Raw genomic sequence first — 19,490 nt, forward strand, 5'->3', positions numbered from 1 at the left:
GTAGTTCAAAAGTTTTGGAATCTATGGTATTGTTGTCAAAATTATTAAGTTATTTGTGGAAAAACAACAATTACTGCTAGTTATGTGGTGACCCTTCTATCAGTCCTTGATCTTTTCGAAAGTGATAAGAGCAGCAGCAGCATCTTTAACGTAATTTCCAGTGTACGAAACGCGCGGAGAGCTACCGAAGATGTGCCGTTTTTAGAGCATTTGTCAACAAACAAAAAAATGTTCACCATACAATACATGGACAAGTCGGAAAAGCCGCAAAGAGAGAGGGAATCCATACACTCGGGACACTTTATGGTGTCTCATTTCGAGGCTGAAGAACAGGACGACGAGGACAATGTGGCCGTTCCCATACCGGAAGCGATTGAGTCTAAGACGATCGTGCCAGTTAAAACCTTGACGCACGGAATTTTGGAGTTCTCGGAAACCACGAAAACGCAACAACAACTGGCGATAGATACGAGCCTGTCCAAATTGTTTCAGTGCATGTCGTTGGCGTACAGGTGGGGCTATCAATTTAGTTACTTGACCTTAGTTATCATAATGCGTGTTTCAATGAAAAGTAGCGCGGAAAAGGCTCTAGCAAGCTTTATCTGTTAACTCGACTAGGATTGTTGGGTTGTAAAAGTAAATAGCCACTTGTGGTGCTGATGCATAGAAATTCGTGTCTTTCCGAATTTATAGTGTATTTACGGTTATTGATTAGATTTTATTCATATCGGGGACAGGTAAACAAGTGTTGATAATTTTCGGAGCAAACAAAGTAAATTAAAACAATGCCTTTACAATTGGCTGGTTCAAAATTACACATTTACATAACAATTCTCATCCACTAAGCAAACATCGAGATTCGGTTGTGTTATCTAATTCCAAGATGACTTGGCGATTTGTTGCCGTCTAACCGAAAAAAAATTACTTGCGAATGATATGGCCTATAGATAAAAAAGTTAGGTTATTAATTATAATTTGTAAAAAACAAAATTCGCCGAAATATGAACCTTTATCGCTAGAAACGTGGACTTTTTCGTTTGTAATTAGCGGGAGTTTTATCGTAGTTCCTTGACCCGGGGACAAAAAAAATAAAATAAACGTATTTATTTGGTAGCGTTTGGTTCGACAGTGCTTGCCTAATTCCTGGTTGGTTTTCTGGGCGTCGTACTCCATATTGTTATTATGCCAAAATTTGACATTTTTGTACACTGCCGTTTGACGATTAATAGTGAGATTTCGAATAAATACGGTTCTGAAGGCATTTTATTCTCTAAAGAAAGGTGAAAGGCGCGAAGTACTTTTAGGTTACTTCTAGAACCTTAAAACAATGTGGTCCATTTAAGATGCTATGAATATTTTTTAATATTCGAATTATTCGGTTGATGTTGAGCAGGGTTGGGCTGATCCAAATCAAACTCCTATTTTTTTTAATATTTTTTTATTTAGACTAACAAAAAAAGCACAACGTAAACATATTATCACACATAAAACCCGAGTCTTTAAAAAAATAAGATAAATAACATAATAATATGCACAGCGGTTTTTTGTGACGGCCGGCACTGTATTCCATTTACGTTTTTTATTATTTCATCCGAAAAAGAAAATAAAAAGGGCAAAAACATAATTTATAAATTTATACCATTGTTGATAAATGATAAACCAAATTCGCGCCCAATTTTCTTTGAAAAAAATAGTAAAGGGTTTATTGGATTTTATAAGATTTATACGGTTAACTTTTTTTTTTAAGTACGTTGAAAATAGTATACAGTCTTTCCTAAGATTATACTATATGAAAACAAAATACTACGAAATTGTACGATATGAATACAAAATACTTTTTTTATGTAAGTAAGTATCGAAAAAATATAAATAAAATATGCATGCGAGTTCAAGAGAAAACATAAGGAGCATGACATTTTTTAAATAATAAATGACTTAATTCTTTTGAAAACGTTTTTGGTGAATACCCTTGATGGAAAGTTAAGTAAAAATGAAATAAGTGCTTCACGTCTTTTTACACATTTTACAAATCGCTCTACATCCAGATTTATTCGGACCTGTTGTTTTAATGTAAAACTGCCCTGTGCAATTTTCTTGTCTTCCAGCCATTTAAATGTTTTCACCTAATGTTTTTCGTATGTTTATTGTGGTATATTGTTTATAGTGGCATTAAAATATTTTGTAGTTGTTTCAAAAATAACGGGAACTACGTATATTCTCAAATTAAAATAAAAATCAATTAAAATTAAAAAACAAATTGACGAAATTAAAAGAAAAAAACACCGCGTTTATTGGGTATTTTTTTATGCGTCCTTTCAGGCAAAAACTTACGTCACCGAAATGGAACAGATTTCGCGGCATCAGGCTGCGGTGGAAGGACAAAATACGTCTAAACAACGTCATCTGGAGATGCTGGCATTTGCAATGTAGGTCACGCGCGTGCGCGTCCGCCCTTGGTGACGCTCTTTTGTCTGTTTCAGTCATCAAGAAGGAGAACACGTTGATTTGCCAGTTCGCGTCGCCGCTAGATGTCGACACCCACAACAAACCGGAGGTGGGAGTTTTTTTTTTCTCTACTCTTAGGCAATTTGCCAGCACATTAGTATTTATCGCTAAAGTCCAGACAAACACAAATAACACCCGCCAACCGAGCCATCTTCGGTCAGGCGTTTAGCAAAAAGTCGATTCGTGACCTCACTTTTTGCCGCGGTTTATTTTTAATATTTTATCAGTGGCGTAGTTCGGTCGTAGTTTCAAAAATCGAACGTCCATTTCATAGAAACCCTCTAAAGAGGCCTCAAAAAATTAAGACACTTAAATGAAATTTGGCCATTAATCACAAGAAAATATTTTATATCTTATAATATTGCCTGTAGTGAAAGTATCCAGAATAAAAATGTAAATATTAGCTATGAATTTATTGTAAATATTTAATGTAATTGTTTTCCTTAGTGTAATTTAATAAGATCAATACCCACCTAAATAAGCAAAAAAAATTATATTACCACCAAAATCTTTAAGAGTCCGGCCCTCATGTTCGGCAGGTAACTTCCATAATTGCGGGCAAAAGCCAGCACGATGGGGATTGTGATAGACTATACGCTAAATCAGTGGTAGCCAACCTGTTCAATTAAAAAAATATTTTTCGACTCCCTTTATCGGCATTTATTTAGAAAACACCCCGTATATATATATATATATATATATATATATATATATATATATATATATATATATATATATATATATATATATATATATATATATATATATATATATATATATATATATATATATATATATATATATATATATATATATATATATATCGTCGTTGCAGGCGATTGTGCTCGAGGGCAAATACTGGAAACGGAAACTGGCCGCGGTCACCGCTGAGTACAAAAAATGGCGCATGTTCTACCGGAACAATCTGTTGGGCAACACCCCGCGGACCAGTTCCGAAAGGGTAAGGAAACGCACTACGACCACCGCGACCCCACCCCACGTCCTAGTTCCGCGTAAAAAAACTTGTAGCTGAACGACATCGACCATTTGCTGTGGGAGTCGAACAGCACGGACCACATGAACATGATGGTGGACGAAGACTACATGGACCTGATGAGCGACACCTTGTTCTCGACGATCACCAATCAGCCGTTCGTGTTCCCGGACTCGAGAGAAATCGGTAACGGGGACGGCCGCTAGATGGCGCTAAGGGTACGGCAGGGTTGATTTTTTTTCACTGTTGCAGCGAGAGCGGGTCTCGCGGACTTCATCCAGCCGAGTTTGGGACCGTTGCAGCCCAACCTCGACGACTGCATGGACACGTTCGACCCTTTACAAGGTAAATAAATGAAGACGAAGAAATAATTGTTGAAGTAGAAATATACAGTTATCTATTGTAACAACATCTAGAAGAAAACCTATCCCACTTTGAAAGTTATTAATATTACCATACTTTCAATTAATAGGATACGATCTGGAGTATACTGACCTGGGAAATCACGTTTAAAAAAATTCGCCACCTACATTACCTCATAGGTGGTGCAGAAATGTGTGCATATTACGTGAAATATGAATTTTCTAATAATGGAATAATAAAAATGGAAAAAAAGTGTCTGAACAATTTTTGTAGTGAATTGTATGATCTATAAGTAAGTTTTGACTTATTTTTGTCTATTTTGACTGGATTAAGAGGTTATTTATGGTTAGTTGGGCGGTAGAAAAGGCAAGAGTAAACTTTAACTTCACTTAAACTATCTGAAGAGCTTCAGATTGATCTTTAAAGTTGCATTTTAGGCGTGTTTTACAGACAATTTTGTGGCAAATAATGATAGTGCCATTGCTTTGCTCTCGAACTTCGCAAAATCAAAATGTAAATTAGCGGAAGAAAATACACCTTATAAAGAGAAAAACTAAACGCCCGGTTTTCAATAATGAGACTCCTACTGTGTATCTGTTTATGAGTCACCCGAGCCAATGTTCATGTACCCTTCTTCAGCTCCGTCTCCCTCAAACATTTACTATTCGTCTAAAAAAAAACGTTGGTGGGGCGGTGGGTGCGGAAGTTACGAATCACTTCTACTTACTTTTGTAATACACCGGTCACCGGTCGATGCTTGGATGCAACTGGAAATGTTTTTTTTTTCTTTATGCGTTTTAGCTATTGTTAAACCCTTATATTCTTCGTCGTGTTGTCTTCTACACTTCTGAGAAAAATAAAATTTACAGGAGAGACAAAATAATATTTTAACTTAATGCAATGAAAATCTTGAAGACTTATATGTCAGGCATACGAAGTAGTTCAAATGTACCGACCTGTCACGCCCGAGCAACATCATACTTACTACAAAAAATCTACTCTTTCCTTCCGATTTGGGCAATTATTGCTAGTACATTCCTTTTCCTAAAGGTACCTTAACCTTGAAACCCGTGAAAGCTTATTAAGATCAACACTTAGTTAAACTTGTTTTTTTTTTAATGTTTTGTGCCCTAACGTTTAGAGCAACTAAATCTTATGCTTTTTTAAACAATTTGCAGTGTGCCCTAGTTATATTTAAGAAATATTTCATCTAAAATTTAAAAAAAAAAAGTTTTTTTTTTATTTTCGTCGGTTGTATTCTATCTCCATCTTTCTCTCTCTCTCCTCCGCATGCAGAATTAATAAACAGCAAACTACCCACCGTACCTGAAGAACAGTCGTCCCACTCCTCTGTCGGATGGGGCTACATCGAGGGCATGTCCGTGACGTCGTCGCTGCAGGTAAACCAAACGCTCTCCGCCATCCCTCGCCATTCATTTTTTTTGTATATGGCAGATATCGGACGTGAACCCGTACTCGCAGCTGCAGATGATCTCCCCGCCCCCTTACGACGGTCTGGTCGCACCGCCTCACTCCGACCAGTACGGCGGCGCGCAGGGGCGTGGCTCGAGCGAGCTTCGCCCCCATTCGAAGCACGATCGGCAAACCGCCTTCGTGAAGGCAGAGCCGTATCCGAGTTACGCAACGCAGACGGCGTCCAAGGAGCGGACGGACATCGTCACCGCCCCCTCCCAGCCCCGACCGCAAGGTTACAAGTTTGCGGAGCCCGCGAGGCCCAACGTCAAGTTTACGCAGCAGCAGACGGCCGCCGTCCCGACGCCTCACTATAGTAGGCCGTCGAGCGTCGCGTCGTTCGTAAGTCTCCCGCCATTTTTATGGGACGTGTTATCGAAATGACGTTATCGAATTTTACTAATGTGTCTCGTGGTCGATAGAGAATATGGCAAAAATGCTAGTTAATCGATTGCGGCCTGGTATTCGGGAAAAATAATAACAATATTAGTTGTTCTGGAAGAAAATATAACAACTACCCAACTACTACAAGCCTCAAAAGCCGCCTAGAAGCTACTTAACCTATGTTTGAATTACACGTTCCTTAACACATGGTTCATTTTCTTAAATGATCAAAATTGACAACAAAATTTTCAATTGAAAGAAAATATAACAACTATTTGACTACTGCAGGCCTCAAAAGGCAAAGTCTAGCCTAAAAGCTAGTCGACGTTTATGTGTAAAGTAAGTATTTTGTAATTACACCGTCATTAAAGTGTCATTCATTTCCCTCCATTTTGTCATACAAAATATATAAAATGAAAACATAATCTTCGACTGAAATAACGACTACAACAATAAGTCTCTAAAGGAACAAACAAACAAACAAAAATTCACCAGCCACATTATATGATATATTTTGATAACACCTCGTATAAAAAAAAAGTGAAAATCGCGGATAATTCGGTCGCGGCAACCGTTAAATACCGAAAAGATGGTCGAAAAATTGCAGTCGCACGAGAGCGCGAAACCTTCGGACCAGAGGGGGCGTGGCTCGCATCGCGGCCGAGGTCGGTCGAGGTCGAACACTCGCGAACCGATCAAAAGGCCGCCGCTGTTGTCCGCGGTCAGCGATCCGTCGCTATTGACGTCCGCGTCGACGAACGCTCTGCTCACCCAATTGCTGACGAGCGGTAAGTGGGCGGACCAAAACGCATATAAGCTCCGCCCGTCGCGGTGAGATACGCGTTATTAGTCTAACGTCATAGTTTAAGGTTGGGTAGCATTTTGAGTGTGTTAAATTTATAAAAGTGTTAAAAGGTAAGAGATAGTTTTAAAGTTCTGCAAACAACAGAGTTGATAACCGATGATTTTTGGGCCTGATGGTGATGTGACAATGCATTAAGGAATCGATCTGTGGCTGTAGGTTTTCTGTAAACACAATGACCCAATGTTAGGTCTGATTTTCTATTGATAAGAATATTTAAGAATGGGTGGTTATTATTAGTTTCTAATTCAATGGTAAAACGTATGTTTGCTTGAAGGTGGTTCAGTAGAAATACTAAAAGGAAGTCGAACTTCCATTGTCTTTAATTTTAACTTACACAACGTTTCGGACAGTGTTATCAAGTGTAAACTAAACTTAATTCTAAGGCTACAACGTTTATATACTAGGCGACGGCGCTCGGGCTGTAGTCAAGCGTGAAGTTGAACAACTAGAACGCCAGCATTTACTAGGGTTTCTTGACCATGAGACCAAATAACAAAAGTATCATCGACGTAACGCTTCCAGGTGTCGAGAGTTTTCTTCTCAAAGACTTCCGTGATAGTGGAAAACCCATAGCTGTTCGTTTGTTCAAAAATTTCACCGTTATAAGAAAGATATGTTCAATGAAGGTGATAAGGTTTGGTTCCCGATTCTCGGATTTTAATATATCTGAAAAGATGTTGTGAGTTTCAGGAATAGAGACTTTGGTAAAGAAGGGTGCGACTTCGAAACTAACCAGAATATCTTGTGTATTAATGTCAAATAAGTTCATTTTTGCGCCTGAAATTAACCCAACCTTAAATTGTGACGTCAGCACTGACGACGAGTATTGCGACGTTTAATGTGTGGGCGTGTATCGCAGGCAGCACCCTTAACTCTGCGCTGTACGGCCAGAACCAAGGGGGTGCCGCCAGTGGCGGCTCGTCCCTGGAGGTGTCCGGTCAGTTGCGTATCAAGGAGGAGGCGAACCCCGTGACGCTGATGACGCAACCTTCGTCCGGTACCCTGATCTCGTTACCGTCGCAGATAACCATCACGACGATGCCGATGCAACCTAACACCGATCCGGTAAGTTGCGGAGGCCGGCCATAAGGAAATCTTAAGAGTCTCATTTATTAAGAAAAAAGGGGGGGAAAGGGACTTTTTTAAGGTAAGTGGAATCGATTGCGCGTGTAAATTGCGGGGGCGGGGCTTTCAGTTGATCTTGACAACGTACAGCAACTCGAGCAGTCCGGTGCTCGACACGAGTCCCCAGGTGCTCCACTCGCCGACGTCATCGCAGGGCTCGATAGGCTCGCCGAGCCGCGACGGCCGGGATCGTCGCGTCGGCCACATCCACGCCGAGCAGAAGCGCCGCTACAACATCAAAAACGGCTTCGACATGATCAACTCGCTCATCCCGCACCTGAACCAGAACCCGAACGCGAAGGTACGGAGGCGGGGTACGCGGCCCGGCGTCCAAAACCGTAACGAACGTTTTGTTCTCAGCTGAGCAAGGCGGCCATGTTGCAAAAGGGCGCGGAATACATACGGCAGCTGCGCGCCGAACGCACCCAGCTCAAGGAGGAGATGGACTCGCTGCGGCAACAGATAGATGCGTTGAACGCGTCCATTAGGTATAGATATAGGGGCGGGGTCCGTTTGTCTGTTCTCTGTAACGGACTTTTGAGATTATTTCGAAGCCCGATAATTTCCGAACGGTCGGAACTACGAGCTTCGAATTTTCCTCGGTACTAATAGTAGGCGATGCGCAGCGCACCGGACAATATCGACTCGATCGGACATCGGCGGCCATTTTGTTCGGCTATTTTCGGTTTTCGTTTCAGAAATCGCTACCGAGCGAAGTAAACGTCCCAAATTTCGAGCCGTCGACTGGAAATTCGGCAGCCAGTTAGAGTTACGTCCCCGGCTGGGACTTGTTACTTTCTAAAAATCGATTAAATCGATTCTTAAACTATACGCGCTCCTCACTAAACTCCAGATCCAGATCTCTAAAGGACCGCCATTGGTACAGAAATGATCAGAAAATTGTCATTTTTCGGAATAATTTTTTGATCGTAACTAACTAATCGTTGATCGCGCCGAAGCTTAACGTCCTTATAGGCCGGTCTAGAACTGCAATTTTTGCATTTACGATTATTGTCTATAGTACAGTGCGCGCGAGATACGACGTCCAATGCAGTTGGTAGGCGACGGTAACAGAATAGATTAATTACGCGTAACTGAAGCTATTTTGTTGTATAATCAATTTAATACAATTTAAATTATACAAGATGAGTCAAATATCTTTCCACATATCTTTCAAGTGAATGAAGCGGTTATTTTTAACATTTTGTGAAATCAGACACATATCCCACGCCTTGCAGCAATTGCCAGTCGTTGCTGCCCGCGACCGGCGCCCCTGTGTCCCGCAGGCGGGACAGCAAGATGCAGGAAATGTTCGACGAATACGTCAGTCGACGCACCATGGAGAATTGGAAGTTTTGGATCGTATCCTTTTCGGGGTGTGGGTTTTAACAGGGGGTGTGCCCGCGCGTGTATGGTTCCCTTAACGCCTTCCCAGTTCAGTCTGATATTTAGGCCGCTGCTGAATCCGTTCAACAATTTCGTGTCGACGACCAACTTGGACGAGCTGTACTCGTCAACGATGCACTGGATCGAGCAGCACTGCACGCTAGTCAATCTCAGACCAGGTGAGTTTTGCTGGCATTTTCCCACGGAAAAACAAACGACGACCCCTCACGATTGGCGGTGCCCATATAAGCTCCGCCCAGTTTTATTCTCGTTATTCTATACAACGTGTGTTCAAAAAGTAATCAAAATTAATGTAGTCCCCTTCAAAGCAATCCCCTTCAGATATGATACACTTCTGCCCACGTTTTTTCCAATTCTCGCAGCACTTTCTGGTATAGCCTTGAGTTCTTCCAGCGATTTTTCCATTATCTCCTTTTTTAGTCATTTCAAAGACAAATTCAACGATATATATGAGTATCGGTCTGTGATGCACCGTTTAGAACTTATTGGCGATCATCTTCAGAATTTTGGTTATGTTTAAACTATCATTGTTAGATTGCTTATTAATTTTTAAACTTTTTTGCATCTATTATTTTTACGAAAATAATGCTTTTCATTTTACGAAACGTGGCGACACCGCGTATTTCAAGAAAAAAATAGATCATTGCCTAAACAAAAGCATAATTTTCCTAAAAATGATAGACGGAAAAAAGTTTCAAAAAATACGATTAGGAATATAAAAAAAAGGCATTTTAATAGAAACAACTTTTGTATTTTTTTTGTAACCCCCGTAGGTTTCGAGATAAATGGTATAGATCCTCTTAAACAGGGCAGTCTGTACATAGCCCGCCCAATTACAAAAGTCACCTTACTTTTTGAACACACCTCGTAAGTACAGTTTACTCTTTGGTTGGGTAAAACACTGCATTGCAAATATTTAATGGTCTATTAAAAAAAATAATAAAATAATTTGTGGATAGGAGTGCTAAACCGAGTTGGGTCTGTTCGGGTTGTGAGAAAATAGCCCACGCGTAGCACCAATGACTATTTTTTATTGCGGCGTTGGTTTTCGTTTTTCAGTGGTTCTAAATTCGCTAAGGTACCTGTGCACAAAAACGGACATCCTGTCCGAACCTGAGAAGTTACCTGAAGAAGCTAGACGGTTAGTTTTAAACGACAAGTCAAAGTAACGTAGTTTTAATACGTAATAGTTACGTATAAATTTTGCTCACGTCGACGCCGACGCCGTCGTGTAATGGTGCAATCGTAATCGATAAATAAAAAAAAAAACAATTGTCAAAACGCGAAATTCCGTTGTCTTACTAACACGCCCAGCATTTAAGCCTTCGTTTTTCTTTTTCATGTTGTAATGTGACCCGAGGTAAATTGAATACTGATTCGTATACTGGACGGGCAACTGGCGGGGGTAATCTATTAAACGCCCACAACACTCGTCCCAACACTGTCAGATCCAGATCCATGATAAAAAAAAGTAGCCACGCCTCCTAAGGACCAAAAGTAGGGTGTTATAGACCAGTTGCCCCTCCCGTACGTCATAGTGCCTTATGGAGGAGCACATTGTTCGTTCCGTGACGCAATAGTTCGGGATCGATTGCTTACGGGGTGTTTCATACTTGGCGGATCTAACTATCCATCGTTTAAAAAATGTTTCGAACTAAAACAAAACGTGGAAGACATGCGATGGCATAGAAGTCATGCCACTCTAATATAATGCTAAATTTGTGACTATAAAAGTTTTGTTATTATTATTAAACAAGTTATCATACATTATTACATGGTGTCAGAAGTGGGATGATAAAATTCGGCCAGGTCCACCATCCCACTTCTGACAACATGTAATAATGTGCGGTACAACTTGTTTAATGGGGTATTTGAGAACTAAAACGCGTACAAGAATATAGTCAGATTTATGTCATGAATGACTATTAGCTATTAAATACGATAGTAGGCTCTAATGTTGCTGGTTGAATGCCGCAAGATCATTGGCATGCGCAAATTTTTTCGTATGCAACCGAGCCCATGAGACGAGTTTGATTCGCCGACTCCGAAGCACGCGGGCGTTCCGACGAGATTTTTTTTTTGTTTCCGTTTAGGGTACTTACAAACAATGTGGTGTACACGCGGATAATAATCGTTGTTATCGTTATGATTTATATACATATATGGCGAGTTTTCTTTGTAAAATCCTTTATGTAAAACTATTTTTAATATTATAAGAGTTTCATTGTTGAGGCTGCCTTTTTTTTTCATTTGCCCCGCCCCCCTTTCCACGTTTATGGACGCGTTTACACATTGGTGACGTATCCCGCAGCGGCGTCAGGTGCTAATAAAACAAAAGACTGGCGTGGTGTCAAAGATTCATTGGGTTCAAAGATTGTGCGAAATATTTTTTTTTTAAATAAAGTATATACTTCATCATTATCATCATCAATAACAACATATGTACAAGTTAAGACGCCACCCCTAGAAAAACGACAACCAATTGACTAGCATACCGAACGAGTTAATTAATACGGGATCTGATTCTGGTAATACTGGATCATGTCGTAAGTGCGAGTCCGGAAATTGATGAAGCTGTTGCGTATGATCTTCAGCATGTAGTTGGCCGCCTCCTTGTCGCTCGCGCCTGCGTTGAAACGTCCCCGCAGCAGTTTGATCGTCTGGCCCCTGAAGCAGGGCAGACCCGTGTCGAGCATCAGCGACACCAACGAAATGATCGCCTCCTCGTACGGTCTAGAAGAAAAAACCGCCCCCGGATATCTCGATTTCGCGTGGGAGAGACGTGGTGTTTACCTCACTGCGAGATAAGCCTGCACGCAGAGTTCGGAGAACCACTTAAAGGGCGCCGCCTCCATTTTGCCGCCCATTATCGTGACCATCTCGTCGGTCAGCTTGATGTCGGGCTCGAAACCTAAGTTACCACCCGGCGACGACTCGAACATGAACCCGAAATCTGCGACGGAAAGGATTACTGTTATTCGAAGATAGCCGGGGAGGGAATTGGGGTGTTCGAAGTGATAATGACAACGCATCGACGGGAACTCAGGCCTTTTGAAACAATAATTTTGGGAATTGGGAAATCTCGGCAAAGACGACGTTATTTTGAGTTGTTCGGCTAGATAATTTTGGTGATCGGAGAGGGGCCTCTTCGCCCAGAAAATAAAATTAGACAATGGAATTGAGGCGTTCAAAACAGTCATTCGTTTAGGGAGTTGGGATACTTCGCAAGTTCACGAATCCGAAAGCGAATCGAACTCATAAAAAAAAGGCTTAGGATTGGGTTTTTCGGAATGATAATTGATCAAATTGGGTACTGTCCTTCGGAATTGGTAATTTCGCTGAAATTATTCGGGTCTTTCGAACAACCAATGACGGAAATAGGGATGTTCGAAAAGGTTTGGAGGCTTAATGGTTTAATCGCGATAAATAGGCCTTTCAAAAAGACTACTGCGGGTACTTCGGAACGATAACTTTGGTGATCGGAGAGGGAACTCGGCGCCCAGGCAAGGGAATTGGGGAACCAAGAAGGAATAGCGCCTCTGAAAAAAGGCTTGGGGAATTGGGTCTCTCAGGAAAGTAATTTCGTTAAATGGATAGGAATTCGGGTCTTTCGAAACTATAATTAAAGGTATAGGATACTTATTGAATGGCGTCCATTGAAATCCTAATTTCTCTGCACTTATTCGGATCTTTAATGGCGATAAACGGGCCTTTCAAAGAGTAGTACTTTGACAAAGTAACTTTTGGTGATCGGATAAGGAACTGGGCGCCCCGGAAAGAAAATCAAACAAGAGAATTGGGGCATTCGGGGGTTCGGAAACTTCTAATTCGGACGGGAATTGGGCCTTTAAAAAAAGGTTTAGGAGTTGGGTCTCTTGTTAAAACAACTGCGTTGAATCGATAGAAATTCTTTCGAAACGATAATTGAGGGAACTAGGTACTTATTGAACGGAGTCCTTCAGAAATGGAAATTTCGCTGAATTTATTTGTTTTATTGTTTAGACGTTCGAAAAGGTTTGGAGGCTTAGTGGTTAAATCGCGGTAAGTGGGCCTTTCAAAACACTATGTCAGGTACTTCGAAACTTTAATTTTGGTGATCGGAGAGGGCCAAGCAAGGGAAATTGAGTCTTTTAAGAAATCAATTTCGTTAAATGGAGTTCGAGTCTTTCGACACTATAATTAAGGGAATTGGGGCATTCGAAACAGTCATTTAGTTAATTCGGGCACTTGAAAACGGTGAGTTTACGAAATCGGCGAAGAAATTGGTTTATTGAAGGATTGGTTAATTGCGGAAATCGAATCCTTCGAAAAGGCAATTTCAGTAACGTTGGATGGAATTTTTCGAATACAGGGAATCATGAACTTCGAAAAAGTTTGTGGGCTTGGTAATTTAATTGCGGTAAATAGGCCTTTAGACAGATTATGTCGGATTCTTCCGCAAGATAAAGGTCATCAGAGAGGGAATTCGGTTCTTTGAAGAAAAAATCCGGCAAGGGAATTGGACACCTTCGCAAAGGAATTTCGACGGGAAATTGGGTCCGTCGAATCGGGGATTAGGAGAACGTACCGATGTGAATAATATGACCGTCGTTGTCCAACATGATGTTGCCGTTGTGACGGTCCTTAATCTGCAACAAAAACCCGACGACGCTGTACGCGGCCATCGAGATGATGAAATTGCGTCGCGCCGCCTGAAACTCTTTGGTGCTCTCGTCGCCGTACTTCTTCAGGAAATACTCGTACATACCGATGTCCGTCTGACGACCGAGCTGATCGCGCGACTTTGCGTTCGGCACGCACTCGATCACGCCGCACTGCAAAGCAAAAATAGCATCGGGACGGCGACGCGCGAAACGACGAGTTAGCTTACGCCGGGCGCCGTCGCGACGACCCTGTAGGGAAAGAGGTAGAGGTCGAGGCCGACCGTCTGGAACACGTTCTTGAAGATGCCGATCACCTGCAGGGCCAGCATATCCTGGCGGACGTCGTCGCCCACCTTAAATATGGCCGCCTGCCACACCTCCGGCCCCATGTTCAAGTCGACGGTCTGAAACGGGCCGGGGAAAGCAATAGTAAAATCTTTTTCGATTTTCCGGAACACAAAAACGAGGGAACAAGAGTGGTATTAAAAGAAAGTGACGCTGCGAATCGGCGTATCTGTAACAATAGTTTTCGGAGTTTCGGATGGGAATCCGGGTGTTTCGAAACGATAATTTAAGGAATTGGGTCCTGGGACGGCAATTTAAACCATTTTTTTAAAGGCTTGTTCCATAAGGTCATTTTTGTAATGCGAGAGGAAAATATACTCTTGCGGCGAGGCATTCAAGGGATCGGGTATTTGCAAATGGTATCTTTGCGAATTCAGAGAAAATCCGAATAGATTTAGGAACGATCATTCGGTCCTTCCAAAAAAAAAATTCGACGCGGCATTTGGTGCTTTTGAAATACGTATTCAAGGAATGGGAACATTGAGACGGTAAGTTTGCGAATTGAAAAAAAAAATGGGAATAGATTTAGGAAATGAGTCTTTCGGAAAGCCAACCGACGATAATTTAGGAAACTGGGCCGTCGTAGAAGTTGATTACGTCAATCGAGTTTTAGAGAGAAAATTCGGTTCTCGGCAATTGGGCCCCTTTGCAAAGCTTGTTCGGGGAAATAGGTCCTTCCGCGAAGGAATTTCGCTAGTGACGTTGTGCATTCAGTCGGAGATAAAAAGATAAAAGACGTCAAAGGAAATTTCAATAAATATATGACGATTCGGGTTTTTCGTAATATTGCATATCGAGACCTTCGAAAAGGTTTGCTTCGTCACTTAATTGCAATCTTAATTAGTGAGGGAATGCGATCCTTCGAAACAAAATTCGGTAAGGCGCTTGGGGCTTCGGGAACAGTTATTTGGGGAATTGGAGAAACAGTAAGTTTGCGAATTCCGAGAAAATCCGAATAGATTTAGGAAATGGGTCTTGCGGAAAGTCAACTAATGATAATTTAGAGAATTGGGCCGATCATGGTAATATTGATTAGAGAGGGAATTCGGTAATCGGCAAGTGGGGCCCTTCGCAAACATAGTTCGGGGAAATGGGTCTTTCAGCAAAGGAAACACGCCAAAAAGTCGAGGTTAGATGTAATCAACGTCTAGTCAAGACAAACGGTAGTCGCCAACGTAACATTGCTTCACCTCGTTAACCGAAACCGCCATGGCGACGTTCTCCAGTTCCATGATCCCGCACCTGACCACCTTAAAACGCGCGAGGTAGGGCGCCTTGGCGGCGCTCTGCATTGGTATGCCGCTCTTATAGTCGATGTCGAGCACCATCGCCTCCGGATTACTGGGCAGGTAACATCCGGGCTGCACCTTGACCTTGCTCAGAGCCTCGAGACACGCCCTACGTCTCTCCGGTCCTTTGGGGTACGGTCGTATCTCGCCGGAGATGTTTGTGATCTTGTCGAAAAAGTCAAACTCGCGTTCGTAGAACAGCTTCGCCGGGCCGGACAATTCGCCGACGATGCTGCCCACCAGAGCGTCCAGCGTTTCGTACAACGCGGCTGAAACGTTCAAAACTTACGTCCAAATACGACGCGCTAAAGGTAGATGGCGTTACGATCTTTTTGTTGCATCTCCTCGTCCATGTACATGTTGGTTTTCATGTTCCAGATGAGCTGGTGGGCGACGATTTGCGACTTTTTCGCTATGTACTTTATGAATTCGGTCACGTAGCCCACCTGAGATAGAAATACGGGGTGTTATGGACATGGTCGAAAACGCGGAAGCCGCTCCTTAAACGAGGGCCGGCACAAAAAAAAAGTAAAACTATTCATCCTACTTCAATTCAAACAAAACGGAGACATTTTGTGGTGTAATATGAATTTTTTTTGTACGACTCGAACTGCGAACAAAATAGACAGCCAAATTAGAGAACTTCCACCAAACTCAAAAGCATTTAATTTGAAAACATATATACATCCAGAAACTTATTTTCAAAGGCACTCAAAAAACACGCTTTTTTGTGTTTTCCGTTGTCCCTAACGGATCTTGGAGGAGTTTTTGAAACCGAATTACACTCGAAGGGTTGCAATTACAGACTTCAAATTTTCCTCCATAGTAATACCAAGCGATGGGCAGCGGCCCGATCGGAAAATCGCTATGAAATCAAAAATGCGTCAGAAATTTCGAGCTATCGAGTTGAAATGAAAATAGTTTTATTCACCGACGGAACTCATTATAACTGGACGAGATCGGACGGATCGGAAGTATTTTTTAAAACAATTTGAAAATGTTTTTTCGGGACAGAAAAAAAAATGTCTTCTTGAAAACGGTACGTACGACCGATCGAAAAAATTCTTGAACTGTAAGACGCGTGACAGAAAAATGAAAATTGCCATTTTTCGGAGCAAATCAGTGGTCGTGAATCACGAGTCATGGCAAAAGGCGCAGTTTTGTTGTGGCCCTTTTAGGCCGCGTCAAAAGCTACGATTTTAACATATACCGTTTTACTCTATAATACGGGGTGCGCGAGAAATGCTAGATATTTTGCTAGAGAATATGTTGGGAAAACCAATGGTACTGACAACACGTCGAAGGGGTAATCCTGGTTTGTGAATCTTTGGGAGTCCGTAGAGATGGGGATGGGGACAAGATGTGGCGGTCTATTTGGGGATAACATTATGGCTTCTACAACGCAACAAAAAAGTCATTGTACAGAATAATCTGTACCCAAAGCTAATAGTAATACAGATTATACTCCTGAAACACGAAAATTGCAAGCCGATTTACGTTACGTTTTCGAGTTGTAGGATGACGTTGACTTAAGCTTCGTCCTTTCAGAACTGGAGGAGGATTGGGGATTTATTTAATGTGGTCCATTTAGACATATCAAAACTATGGCTTGAACACTCCATTTGTTCGTCAGGAAACACTGTTGAATACCTATGATTTTAAATATAGCTTAAAGCATGTTCGACCTAGTTAGTTTAGTTAGTTATACTTCGACCAGAAATATAGTGCTTTTACAATTAACTTTGCCTATTGTTTATTAATGCAAAACTGCGGTCCCTCATAGAACACGGTGCCGAGCAGACACTTACACCTAACCATTCCAGGACCGTCCTAGGATTTTATCTACCTACAAGCGGGATATAAGTCTGTTTTCAATCTTTTTCGCCTAGCAATTCTTGAAACGTGAATATAAAAAAATTAATACAAAGTAACAATTTATTACGTTCTATTTCATTACATTCCTACATAGTATCATTATTAATATACAAAATATTAAATATCATAATAAAATATCGTCACATTTTCTTCTTTTATTACTTGCTTTTTACAGTTAGATGAGCAGCTTGGTACTGATATTTTAGCTTCCTCTTGCTGAATTACGTTTATGGTATTATCACTAAATTTTGGTGCAGTGTTATTTCTTCTTATATGCGCTTTCAACTCAGACCAAACCATCTCAATCGGGTTCAATATACAATGATACCGGAGTAATCTCATGATTTTTGTTGTGCTATCTGAATATAATCTACAGTCTGAAAAAAAACTGCTGTTATTTACAAGTCGACAAATCGACCGAAAGAATGCTGTTAATCGACAGGACCATAAGACAAAAATGATTATTTTCAAACTTACCTGTAAGATAAATAGAGTACAGGTACTCACCCTCGTACCCTCAGCATCGCTCGAGAATAAGGTATATAAATACGTACTTACTGGAAGGATTACAGTCAAATACCTCCGTGATATATACGAACATATCGCAATTTAAACGTTTCTACTTATTCGAAAATACCCCGCAGCATCAATGATAAATCAAATTTAAAACGGTCCCTTTACATTTCAAATAAAAATTTCAAGTTTCTACAAATATTACTGTAAAATACTTTTGCTCGGATAGTAAGTTCTTGTAAGTACTCTAATTCTAAAAATGGCGTCAAACTAGTCCTGGAAAAACTATCAAAGAGGAGAAACACCCCTGCCGCTCACCTTGTCGTGTCTGAGACTCTGGACGAGCTGCGGGATGTAAAACAGTACCGCGTCCGCCTGATACGAGCTCAGTACTTTGACGGCGTACTGCGCAGAGATCGGGTGCGACGGGAACTGCCTGCTGAAGTAGGCCAACGCCTGTATCGGAGTGATCCGGGCCCACGTCAGCATGTGACCGAGCTTCGGACTGTCGGTCAAGATGGCCTCGGTCGTCGCGAGGTACTGCAACGCTTCGGGAACGTGGGACACCGCAGTCGGGTTCGCCTGGACCTGGTTCTTGATCTCGCCGACGATGGCCTCGTTCGTTTTGAACCGCGTCGCGAGATAAACGGCCAGTACGGGCGACACGTCCCACGCCAAACGCGTGTAGTCCTGCCACTGTTTCTCAGTGACCGTTTTCGTCCGCCAGGAGGCGATGTTATCCTCGCCGGGTATTTGAAGCTCGATCCTGGGGATTACAAAACGATCGTTCGCCGCGCCCCGCTGAGGCAATTTATCGCAACTTGGGCGGCAATAAAACTTGATTGCATTGTAAATATTTAGATTAAAATATTTCCGTGTTGGACGTAAAAATATTTTTTTTAATTTAGAAATTTTAAAAAGATACTTGTTCATCCCCCACCCCTCCCAACCGGGTTAAAAGACAACAAAGAAGAAATATGCGTGGTGACCACCGAAATTGTGTAATCAAAAATGATTATAATTGGCTGTTCTATTTCTATTGGCAAAGAAAGAAAAAAATTTAACAGGAGCTAGGTCACGGTTACCTAAACCAACCAAAAAGTTACGTTCGATTGTACCAGGTGGAACATTAATAAAGGACGCCGGTCATATCGCAGGAACCGTTTAGTCCCACAACTTGGAAAAAAAAATTATAGGTAAATGGGTCAAGAGAAAAAGCAGGAAATTATTTACAAGTTCATAAAATAGCCGCTAGGGGGCGTAACCTCTACTGTAAAATAGAAAAAAAACGGTTTTCTGAAAAATATTTCAAATTAACCGACATCAAAATTCTAGATAAGGAAACTTTTTTGTTTGAACAATTTTTTTCTATCTCGTCAAATTAAGGGTGGGGGAAGGGTCAAATACTGGTTTAGAAAAAGTTAAATAACTTTTTTTTGGCTAATCCGATTTCGACGAACTTGGTTTAGTGTTAAAGAGTATTTATAGGAGCATCGACTGGCGCGTCAATACCACGATATTAATTCTTTTACGATTCGGTAGGAGGCGCTTCATGTCAAAAACAGGCATTTTTATGATTTTCTCGAAAATTTTAAATATATTTCTATAAATACTTTTAGCTAGGATGAAAGAACGTAAAAAAACACAGCAAGTATCGAAAACAGCATGGCAATATTTTTTTCCCCTTTGAGATATAAAGCAAAAAAAAC

At 41.3% G+C, this 19,490-nt stretch overlaps 2 protein-coding genes across 2 annotated transcripts in view; one reads left to right on the forward strand and one right to left on the reverse strand.

Moving 5' to 3' along the window:
- Positions 1–14: 14 nt before the first annotated feature.
- Positions 15–11,345, forward strand: LOC132697042 (MLX-interacting protein). Its single transcript, XM_060662297.1, has 15 exons — positions 15–512; positions 2,320–2,426; positions 2,481–2,554; positions 3,341–3,466; positions 3,535–3,685; positions 3,752–3,844; positions 5,159–5,262; positions 5,318–5,677; positions 6,327–6,507; positions 7,444–7,649; positions 7,780–8,010; positions 8,070–8,197; positions 8,948–9,071; positions 9,145–9,274; positions 10,176–11,345. Exons 1-15 carry the CDS (start codon positions 229–231, stop codon positions 10,283–10,285), a joined length of 2,409 nt encoding a protein of 802 aa, XP_060518280.1. The 5' UTR covers positions 15–228; the 3' UTR covers positions 10,286–11,345.
- Positions 11,346–11,439: 94 nt separating this feature from the next.
- LOC132697041 (phosphatidylinositol 4-kinase alpha) overlaps positions 11,440–19,490 on the reverse strand; it is a 28,969-nt gene continuing 20,918 nt past the window's right edge. Inside the window, exons 16-22 of the mRNA XM_060662296.1 lie at positions 18,100–18,547; positions 15,719–15,839; positions 15,295–15,662; positions 13,987–14,163; positions 13,684–13,930; positions 11,910–12,069; positions 11,440–11,849 (exon numbers count right to left, since the gene is read on the reverse strand). Of these exons, the coding sequence (XP_060518279.1) occupies positions 11,624–11,849; positions 11,910–12,069; positions 13,684–13,930; positions 13,987–14,163; positions 15,295–15,662; positions 15,719–15,839; positions 18,100–18,547 (1,747 nt within the window). The 3' untranslated portion in view covers positions 11,440–11,623. The remainder of the gene's footprint in view (positions 11,850–11,909; positions 12,070–13,683; positions 13,931–13,986; positions 14,164–15,294; positions 15,663–15,718; positions 15,840–18,099; positions 18,548–19,490) is intronic.

This window comes from Cylas formicarius, unplaced genomic scaffold (assembly GCF_029955315.1).
Source record: "Cylas formicarius isolate icCylForm1 unplaced genomic scaffold, icCylForm1.1 PGA_scaffold_1__22_contigs__length_36826433, whole genome shotgun sequence".
Lineage (NCBI taxonomy): Eukaryota > Metazoa > Arthropoda > Insecta > Coleoptera > Brentidae > Cylas > Cylas formicarius.